This window comes from Ammodytes marinus (assembly GCF_949987685.1).
Source record: "Ammodytes marinus genome assembly, chromosome: 13".
NCBI lineage: Eukaryota > Metazoa > Chordata > Actinopteri > Uranoscopiformes > Ammodytidae > Ammodytes > Ammodytes marinus.
This window is the reverse complement of record NC_137217.1, coordinates 21290594-21302130: the sequence shown is the minus strand read 5'-3', so window position 1 is coordinate 21302130 and position 11537 is coordinate 21290594. Positions and strand designations below refer to the sequence as shown.

General features: G+C 42.6%; 1 protein-coding gene across 1 annotated transcript in view; it reads right to left on the bottom strand.

Annotated features, from left to right (window-relative positions):
* Positions 1-11279, bottom strand: part of prkcg (protein kinase C, gamma) — a gene marked incomplete at both ends in the record, with an annotated part of 16104 nt that extends 4825 nt beyond the window's left edge. The window contains 8 exons of the mRNA XM_080039140.1: positions 2474-2671; positions 3155-3356; positions 3611-3767; positions 3886-4014; positions 4667-4778; positions 6093-6172; positions 6292-6323; positions 11038-11279. Of these exons, the coding sequence (XP_079895266.1) occupies positions 2474-2671; positions 3155-3356; positions 3611-3767; positions 3886-4014; positions 4667-4778; positions 6093-6172; positions 6292-6323; positions 11038-11279 (1152 nt within the window). The remainder of the gene's footprint in view (positions 1-2473; positions 2672-3154; positions 3357-3610; positions 3768-3885; positions 4015-4666; positions 4779-6092; positions 6173-6291; positions 6324-11037) is intronic.
* Between the last annotated feature and the right edge of the window lie 258 nt (positions 11280-11537).

Here is an 11537-nt window from a genome sequence, read left to right as displayed (position 1 = left end):
CTTTTCATATCACTTAATTCTGTCTGAACCAGTTACACACTGCTGTTGCTAACCTTAAACACTTTTAGTAATTCTACTTCTCAGTTATTTGAGTAATGTATCACAAGTACACAGAGAAAGTGCAAATATACAATAAGTTCACCAAACACTTGACCAGACCAATGCTGCAGACTGAGGAAAATATAATAAATTTTTCTCCATACACCCAAATCAGTCAACATGGAAAATCACAACCAAACATGTGTGCAGTAGTCTGCATAACACTGTTATCCCAGCAAACAACAACACACATACAATACTGTATCCAGTACAGGTTAAAAATTACAGATAATACTGTATATACATTTAAAAAATATGATAAAGGAAACAGAAAATACAGTTTAGAAAATACTAGACATTATCTCTTCGACTAGCTGGATCTGTCCAGAGAATTTCATCCACATCCTTCCACCGCCATGCAGAGAAAAACTGGAAAAGGAGAGTATGGTGGAAGGTATAGAACTGTGAACTGTGGCCTGTGGATGGTGTAGAAACCAGTTCTGGACCAGAGCAGCATGGTGGAATGACATATTGTCCCAAATGACAATGTGTTGCGTCTGGTGCATTTGTTTACCTGCTCTGACTATGTTTCGCAATCAGTCTAAAAATGTGAGTATGAGGTGTGTTGTAAGGGCTAATATTGGCATGACAGAGGAGGACCTGATCTCCTCTGTGGATTCAACCCCCTCACTCTCACTGTAATTCTGACTCCTTCCATTTTGGTTACTGTAAAGGCATGTGGACTTACCTGCTGCATTTGTATAGTGCTTGAACCTGATTGGTGTGTCTAGAATAAAGCAATCATGTGTTTGTGCATTTGGGGGTTGTGTTTACTGATTGGCTCATGTGTTTGGTAGTTTGACAGTCAGTGCTTTGGAATTGCAATGAGGTGACATCATGATATACTTCTGTGTCTAATGTGTTTAAGTGTGTTTAGTGTTTTGCAAATCACTGTGTGTATTGTTTTGCAAAAAGTGTGAGGCTGACTTTGTGCTTATAGTGGTGCACATAGGGCCAATGGTTTGCTTCTTGAGTTTAAGGTTTTGATAATTGTGTCATACTTTTGATTTTAGTGTTCGTGCGATCGTAAAAAACTGTAAGTTGATTTGATTTTTAAATCCTCACATCATAAACAGAACAGCAGCCCATGCATCAAACCCTGAGAAACTTTTGCTACGATACGAAAATGTATTCAAAAACAGCATTTCAAATTCATCACACAAGTCAGGCCTCCTTTCTAATTCTTGACAGAATTATGCATGTACTGTAACGAACACTACGTACTGAACATTCTTTTATAGGTCATTGTGTTAGAGTGAGAAGGTGCTCTAGTTTGGGAAGAAACTAGTTCTGCTGTGATAGCAACATTGCTGATTCTGCACATGATATATAAGTGTCCTGCCCAGTGCCTAGTAATGAAAAACTGGTAAGAAAGTAAAATAGTTCATGAGAAAAAAAGTTAGCACATTACGTTGACAGACGCTTAAAAGGGGTTCAGCACTGCACACATTTACCCCGACATGATGGAACTGAAGCAACGTGCGTGTGTGTGTGCGTGCGTGCGCTATTGATGAAATACCAGTCCCTGGAAAAATCCTGCCATTCTCTGTGATCCTGTTTCTGGTCTCAAGCATAAAAATGGTGACTCATCACCCTTTGGACCACCCTTAGCCAAATCGTACCTACACAGTCGCATGTACTTTTTTTCTTCCTCTCCTCCCTTGTTATCCCTTTTCCTTTTTGGTCAATTTGTCACTTTCTGCAGCACAGTAATCTTTTTTTCTTCTCTATTTGAGTCTGTCTCTTTCTCACTTCCCCTCACTCAGCCGGCCCCGGGGTCCGTCTCTCATTTCTCGCTACGTTTTTTTTTCTCCATCACATCTTATGTAAGTGGAGTCTTTTTCTCCTGTCCTCTATAGACTCTTCTCTGACAGTTATGAAACAGCACAGTGGGGATTTCAGAGGAGGAAGAAGGACTCCAAACTCCCTTTCTCTTTAGTATGCCTCATCTACTGGGGAATTAAAGAGAAGATGGAGGAGCAGAGGCACCTCTAGGAGGACTGCCAGCCTGTGTGGCATGTAGGAATCGAGGTGGCCTGAGCTTACCAATGCTGACGATACTTAAGAAGCTTAAATGGTTAAATGAATCATTTGGCAGTATAAAGCAGCACAGAGACAATGAGCAATGTCAGTAAGACAAGTATTCTGCCTCCATCTGCCAGGGAGCTGCTGCTGTATAAAATGCCACTTGAAAGGTCAAGTCCATCAATAGAAAGAAATCATTTAAAGCCAGGACTAATTCTTTGTTGTTTTTGAAGCAAGAATGGCTTCTTTGATGTCACTTAACAGCTGTCGGGACCAGAAGTGTTGATTGTGAATAGAGAGAGAGAGAGGAGATGGCATTTTGGACCCTGTGGCTGCTGTCTGTGTTTACCTTGCCAAAGCTGCCTTTGCCCAGCACCATGAGGAAATTGAAGTCACGGATGCCCACTTTGACTTTGGCAGGGCCCGGGGTGTGGACAGGCAGACAGGTGGGCAGAGGGTCCGGTGACAGGGCTGCAGGGAAGGCTTCAGACAGCGGGGAAGGGACTCCTAGAGGCAGCGACGGCGTGGTATCGTCTGGCTGAGGCTCCTGGAGAATGGTGTTGGTGGGAGGAAAGAGAGAAGAAGGGTTGGATGCATTTCCAGTGCACACAACACCTGAACACCTAAACAAACCAAACCTTTTCCTATACCTATAGTTTTTTGGACTACAGTCAGGCAGTTCAATCCTGCACCCTGGTGGAGACCGAGGGTAACAGGGAAAAGGGAGGGGACTCTGTATAATTTATTATCTAATTATTTAGCTACAGCATCAGACATAAATCTCCTGTGTTTTTCTTTTTTCCCCTCCCTCAGATAGAATTCTAAGCAGAACGACAGTTCAGGATCCTGACCCAGTGGCGGCAGTGGCAGCTGTTTTTTTTAATTACAGTAGATATAGATGTAATTATAGGCTGATGATAAGCTATGCCAAGGCCTTTGGATAATTTGTTATCCGCATGGTAAAAAAAAAGGTTGCTCCATTTGGTTGAACACAGAATAGATACCTCCACTGCTTTTTTGTTTCCTATACCTGCAGGTCTGGGTCGGGCACGGGGATGTTGTAGTACTCTCCCTCGTCTTGAGCCAGCAGCTTGAACCAGCCGCTAATGGGACGGCGGAAGATCTCGCTCACTCCGAATGAAAGCGCTCCCATGAAGTCGTTCCTCGACGTGCGGTCCCAGTCCCATACCTCCACAGACAGCCGCCTGTCCCGATGTTGGCCGCGCACTGAGCTGGAAGAGATGAGCAGACAAAAACTCAAAGAAAGTAGGAGGAAAATAATAGTTTTTTGCTTAAGTCATCATGCCATTTTCTTTAGGTTTCTAATTATTATTATTTTTTTTAATTTCTACTGAATATTAAGGGACCATCAACCTTATTTTTTCTGTTAATTTCAGTTATTTCAGGGTCCATTTTCAAAGGCATTTTTTTTTCTAAAGCACATTTTGTCCTGGAAACTGAGATAATAAAGTTCACGAGGACTCACAAGATGAAATTCTCACTCCAGACGGGATTGAGTGTTGAGCGGATGGTCTTTGTCTTCTGTTTGCTGTGGCTCCTTGGGTCTGGAATCAATTTCAGTTTAACATAGGGGTCTGACAGGCCATTTGGATCCATGGGCATCAGGTTGCGAGCCTCGTGCACTGGAGACAAGAGTAGAATAATAATAGAGCATACAGAGAGATAAATCCTTCTTTACCAACGTAACCCGACTTTTTGTTTGAAAACAGCACTTCCCATAATGCAGTGGGGTCCTTTCACCTGTGACATAGACGTCCTCGCTCTCTCCTTTGATAGTCAAGTGGATCCTCCCTCTCTTCTCTGTATGGTCTTCCCCGCAGAGACTGGGAACACTGCTCTCACACCGTCGATGGACATTCATGTCACAACCTCACACACAAATACAAGTGTGAACAAATACATGACAAGGGGCAACACACAGTAATTAGATAACAAAAGTTAACGGAGCAGTAAACAGAACATAATCAGATATAAATAAATAAAATTAAAAACTTTAAAAAACAAAAGACAGAATTTTTTTTTGTTAATGTACATATTTCTAAACAACGTCCATGGTTTGAGACACACACAAAAAACATCCCTTAGGATCATATCCTGAACTAAAAGGGGTAGTTCAACAATTTGGGAAATACATTTATTTTTCAACTGTAATTATAGGTCTACGGCTAGCAGCATAAAGACTAGAAACAGGGGGAAACAGCTGGCCTCCCTCTGTTTCATAGTGGCAACATTTGCCCAGCAGAAACTCTAAATCCCACTAATCAGCACATTATATCTCACTTGTTTAATAGGTACAAAAACCTATAGTGGAAAAATTAAGAGTTGCGGTTTTACAGGCGCTGTGTAGGCCTACTGGACTATTCCCTAGCCAGGTCGAATCACTTTGTGGAGGCCAATCTCATCGTTTAACTCACAGCAAGAGAGTGAGAAAGAGTTTTCCCAAAATCAAAAAAAAATTTAAGTAAGGCAACACATTTTGTCTGCACCAGCTTTCTGTCCCCAGCTCCCCAGTCAAACTCACAGGTACATTTCATGCCTTGGTGTATTAGGCCGTACAGCAACGAGCCACAGTGGTCGCAGAAGGTGGGACTAGAGTAAGTTTGGACCTTAAACTCGTGTTGACTCTTCAAGTCCTGAAATGCAATAGGGAACAATCCGCATTGAGTACTCACTCGCTCGCTCACTCACTCACTCACTCACTCACACACACACACACACACACACACACACACACACACACACACACACACACACACACACACACACACACACACACACACACACACACAAGCACAAACTCACTCACGCAACACACACACACACACACACACACACACACACACACACACACACACACACACACACACACACACACACACACGCACACAAACACAGAGTTGACCATGGAATAAACTGTGAGCGCACACACATTTACACACATAAATGCGGATTATGATTAGTGGAGAGAGGTTGAGTGGGTTATTCATGGACAAGCCAATTAGATTCCTCCACTGGGAGAGGACATATAAATGAGAGTGCATCTACTCTAGGCAAGGCTGTGTGAGTGCTTGTGTGTGTATGTGTGTGTGTGTGTGTGTGTGTCTGCGCGTGCGTGTGTACTGTGCAGAACGGGATGAATCATTTTTAGCTCGCTTCAACACAACCGCTCTCCTTGCACCATGCCTCGCCGAAACTGTTTTCCCTCCCTCAACCCCTCTGAGCGGTTATCTAAAAACACCGTCATCCTGTTTCTCCGATTTGTGTGTGTGTGTGTGTGTGTGTGTGTGTGTGTCTATGTGTGTGTGTGTGTGTGTGTGTGTGTGTGTGTGTGTGTGTGTGGGTGTGTGTGTGTGTGTGTGTGTGTGTGTGTGTGTGTGTGTGTGTGTGTGTGTGTGTGTGTGTTTCCTGTCACTCTCGTATCCTTTTACACTCAAACACACACATGTTCTCTTTAACCTCATTTATGGAGGCAGTTGTAAGTGGCTGGCAGTAAGAAGAAGAAAAATATGCGAATAAAAGACAAATCTCTCTGAAATCCTAAAAATGCCACATAGAGGAAGAATGAGCAGACTGACTGTTCCTGAATCCCCCCCCCCCCCCCACCGCCCCCTTTCCCCTCTAATTCTACCTCTTATCTGTTCTCTTCCCACCCTACACCTGTACCCCCCCCCCCCCCACCCTCTCTTTCTCCTATCTCCAACTCCCTGCATTTCCGAGGCCTTGCGGGATGACATGACAAGATTGCAGACGTCACAGATGGGGACAAGACTGCGCGATGCGAAGGATGCATATGCAGTGACAGATGAGTCATGCACACGTGCTACTGGTGACAAGCGGATGGCTAAGTGTGCCGCTGATGATGGGGTACGTCTCCACGGAAATGGAAAACAAGAACGTAAGAAAGAGAGTGAAAGTGTTGTGATGGCGACGCTGGCACATTTGCTCACATCTGGTTGTGGGGTAACCGAGCCAGGACAGGTGAAGGTCACAAACTCGTGACACCTTTTGTGGACCACGAAACTGCAAACTCGGGAAGGAAATGGAAGAGAAAAAAAACACCCTTACAAAACGAATCGGCCACACTGAGAAAATCATCTGAGGAGATTAAATGCTGAGGAAAGAGACAATACCGCGGTTTATCCTTACCTTGACATTGAAATCCCTGTTTGCCGATGCCCCTGAATGAAGAAGGCACATGGATTAAGACACAAATACAATCTCCTCTACTCCTCTATAAGATGAGCCTTTTTGCTTTTGAGAAATGTTTTCTCTTCTCAGCCAGAAGAGTATAGATAAGGGTTCCAAGACAGCGATAGGACTGTTACATTATTCCACCCTGTATTAAGAGCAGCAGACATGCAGGTACAAGCAGATAACAGTCTCTGTCTCTTTTAAAAACAACAAACAGCACTGTCTTAGAGACTCCTGACCTTAAAAACAAAGTCATAATGTATGAAGTTTGAGTGTCGATCCTTTCTGAGCCACACTGCGGACCAGGTCAAGTGGAGCAGTATCTATTATTGTCACACATACACACACATACAAACACAATTCTGCCGTTTCCAGAACTGTGGTGTTGGCTGGTTTCCAGTGTCTCCTTGAAGATGTAATTGAATAATTAAAGCCATTGATTGACTAAAGAGTCCACTCAGCGGCTTACCTGCTGTGAATCAACTTTTGATTAAGAGGGCTAGAAACGAGACACTGCCGAGTGCTCGTCAACAATCATAGGAAGCTGACCATAATCACTGATCTCATATCAGTTCACCATCTGGCTGAGCAATAATTAAAGATGAGGTTGCAGAAGGTAATCTGATCCTCGATCAACAGTTAGCTGAAGTCTCTGTCTGCAGCATTGAGCGTTTGAGGCCAGTTCAGCCTTTCCACCAGCAGAGCGCATTAGAGAACCATGTATGGATCTGGAGAGAATCAATAGTGATGCTTGCTGGCCACATATCACAGGGAATTCACTACCTGTTAAATGTAATGATCCATTGAGAAACCTCTCTGACACATGTCATTAAATAAAAATGTACGGTGAATATACAACGAGAAAACGCTATAAAACTTACCAGAATCGGGTAAAAACCTTCTGAACTATAAAGCACTAATTACAAATAATTTATTAAAATACTTAAAAATACATTTTAAAAGAGAGATTAAAAACAACAACACATGGATTAGTTTTTGCCAAAGGGCCACTGAAGACATGTTGACATGTCACAGTAGGACAAGCGCAGGTGTACAGTAAATATTAAAATCAATGAAGGATGACTTCCATTAGCAGCTTTAGTTTTAGGGTCCAGGTGTTGTGCATGCTGGCACACACTGTCATGGCTCACAGGGACCAAGAATAAAACAGAGCCACTGTTAATGTTGTTAGCAACACCTGTGATTTTCAAAATGTCTGCTGTGTGAAAGGTCTTTTGGATCGGTCCTCTGTATTAAATTTATGAACCATATTAACAGCATGTTAATGACTCTAACCATAAATAAGATTGTGAAACCAAAGCCTTATCAGATTATTTTACTCAATTGATAACAATTGTATCAGCCATACAAGGAGTAACCCATTCCTTTTAAGAGCCTGACTAAATAAACAAGATTTTTACATTTTAAAAATTCTGACTTTCTCTTCTTAGGCTTTAATTAATGTACCAATCCCCCCCAGGGGCTTCGACACCCAGGTTGAAATCATGTGTGAAGGAAAGGAGTTTTCACCCTGAGCTAAGCAATGCTACCATGGCCAAGACAGCAGCCAGCTGGAGGAATGTCCTGAAAGCTACCCAGAGGCTGCTGGCACGCGCACAGCCCTGCATCTGACATACACTCGACCATATGTCCAAACACGAACGCGCACACACACACACACACACACACACACACACACACACACACACACACACACACACACACACACACACACACACACACACACACACACACACACACACACACACACACACACACACACACACACACACACACACACACACACACACAACCACTTCCAAACATAATTACTTGCACACACTTCCATGGCTTCACTGGACAGAACAAGCTCACTGCATGGATGTTTGAATGAATATCCGAGGGCCCACACGGCAAAGGTCTACATTTCTATTCTATTTCTATATTATTAAAAAATCATTCCTGTTCCTTGCAAATCACATACCTACTAAACATCATCATCGAGGAAAGTAGTCCTATTTTCAAATTTTGACAATGCATTTTTTCAAACTTTCTTGTTTTCCATTTGTAGGGGAGAGTGGCCCGAGTTGTGCCACGTTTTACTCAAAGTGATTTTAAAGTGAGGCCTTGACAGTAAAGTCTCCAACTCAAATATGTACATATATTTCAGGGTGTTGTGCATCCCCGGCAACAATAACTTTGGATCTGAAATCAACTGTTTAAGAAATATAGCTTTTGGAAAAAAAGTTGTCTTGTGGCACAACTTGCCCCCTGTGTGGTGTAAGTTGTGACACAAGAGCGAATACCATGGGGTAAATTGTTCCATTGATATCTTTCTCATAAACTGTACTGCAAGACAAATCCATTAGACAATCACTTATTTAAGGTTTATTTAAAGTAAATAAAGTAAATATTTTACAAAGATTGAAGGACAATTTTCTTAAACAAGGCCTAGCAGATCTAATGGTTTTACCTGCAAAGCTCACAATGACAAATTCACCATCATCATCTTTCTGGCCATCTGAACTCTCATCAGTGGTGTCGTTAAGTGGAATGGAGATGTCAGTCTCTTCTGAGCTACTGTAGACAATAACTTTCCTTTGGTGACCAGCGTATACAGCCATGCCAATGGCACAACTCTCAGAAATTTACTTTGCACTAGCTGCTCCGCCCTTGTAGAACCAACTGCCACCTGGCATATGCGATTCCCTCTCCATTTCTGCCTTTAAATCAAGGCTCAAGACCCATCTGCACACCCTGGTTTTTCCTCCCCATTAACTATCTTACCTCTGCACTACTATCTTTGTTTATATGTGGATGTCTGGGCTTTATGTCTTTTATTTTTGTTACTGTTATTTTACCTTCATTTTTTACCTACTGAATGCACTATGTTCAGCACTTTGGACAGTGCAAACTGTTATAAATGTGCTTTTATAAATACATTTTACTTACTTACTTACTTATAACTCACCCCAGGCCCTCTGGCACAAATCACCCCAACCCCAGAATTTTGGATAATAAGCATGATGCAGCAGTTTAGGGCTGACATCGTGCTAACTATATAGACACAAAGTGTAGCATACTAAAGCACTAAAACATGTGTCAAATGTTTTCAAACGTGTCTATAATTGTTCAGACACAATAACCAAAAAACCTTGATCATGGAAATGTTACTTTGAAAGGCAAAAAACAGTTTTTTGAGCTTAATGTGCTTATATCTTATTCCATGTTTCTCCCTTCTTTACAGGATGAGTCAAATGGATGGCTCTTCTTAAATATGTGCTCACATTTCCAATTTCTTCTATGGTTTTCTAGAAACAATGGGTGGCACAGCTTCCCCACCGGCACAATTTAGGCCACTCTCCCCTATTATGATTCATCTACTCATTAGCAAATGGAAGAAGTGGGAAACTTTTTCAAGCCATAAATAAAAACACTAAAAACGTCAATTTATCTGACATATTCTAAATCACCAAGCTTGAGAATAAATAGTAAACAGCTAGTGTTACAGAAATAAAACACAGGACATCCTACAAAAAAGGACAACGGCACACCACTGGAATCTGTTGCATGATGCATCCCTTAAAAAAAATCAGATAGTTACAGTTTGTGAGAACTGGAGACAAAGTGGGACTGTGACAACAAATACCATTTTTAAAAAGGAATGTTTTTCTAGGTCTTTTAATCGTATTATATAGTTAATGTACATCTAAAAGCACCGTGAGTAAATACGACTATTAATTTTGTAACATGTTAACACATTCAAAATCTAATAACGCAAAACACATTACATTTACATCTTATATTATTAATATCTAAATCCATTTTACTGTTTATACTTGTTCAACAAATCCCACCTTGAACAGTATTTTGGATTCTTCTTGAATAAAGATACTTTCTTACTTGGAGCCTTTTTTATGTTGTTGCACCAAAGGTACTCTCCACAGATTGCACACGGGGAGTTCAGTTTTTCTTGTCACAAATACTGCCACTCAGCAAGAGTAAACAGCTACATAATGTATCTTGTGGCTCTGGAGGAGCTTTCAAAACTCAGAAAAATAACCCACATGATGCTGAGATGGCTGGACCTAATGGAAGTCGCTACTTGCATTATTGGAAGGACAGAATCCAGCTTTTTTGGAGCTTGAACCCATAATACAAAATAAAGTCAGGATATCTAAGCCACTTCTGCTTATTTTTGTTTTAATCTTTACTGAGGTGACATAATAAATCACAGCAACCCTTTAAGATGTGAATAATGCCTCCTACACTACAACTTGTGTGTGTTTGTGCATGAACTGTAGCTCTGAGTGCAAGTCTAAATTCGGGAGAAAAACTGTGTGCCCTAATTAAGTTATTGCTTGTGTGTATACAGTGTGTGTGTGTGTGTGTGTATTTTACTCTATGTGTGCCTGCATGTGTGAAGTAAAGTAACTTCCGTATGGTGTGGGCTGCAGTGCGGAGGGGTGCAGAGTGTAGGATGTTCCTCCAGCAGGCAGCTGGATCTGGGAACGTGCAAAGAAAGTCAGAGTCGGATGGAGTAGTGGGATGCCTGAGGAGGAGGCGGCTTATGAACTGCCGATTGGTTTCTGTGTTTAAATGTGCAGAAAACTAAACTGTGTGTGTGTGTGTGTGTGTGTGTGTGTGTGTGTGTGTGTGTGTGTGTGTGTGTGTGTGTGTGTGCGTGTGTCGGTGTTATACCAGATGAAGTCGGTGCAGTGGCTGCAGAAGGTGGGCTGTTTGAAGAAGCGGGCCGTGAACTGATGGTCTTTCACCTCCACGATCCTCTTGTGTTTGAGCGCTCCCTTCCGCTGGAACACGGGCTCCCTGGGCGGAGGGCAGAGCGGCGAGGGCAGGGGGGAGGCACCAGGGGAGGGCGCCGATATTGGGGAGGCCAGTGTCAATGGGGAGAGGGATGGGGGAGGGGAGACTGGGGTAGACATGATGCCTGGAGGATACAGTGGAAAGAGAAGAGAGAGGGGGGGGGGGTGTCAGTTGCACAGAACGTGCGAAAAAGAACGTGAAGATGGGAGAGGAGCAGGAGCAGGAGGAGGAGGAGGAAGAGGAGGGAAGGAAAGTGTACTGGGTCATGGTTGAGGCAGGAGTTTATTAATGGCACATGGGATGGATGTTGGGTGATGGGGAGCAGCGGAGGAGTGGAGTGACGTGATGTTAGAGAAAGATCGAGAAAAAGGATGAAC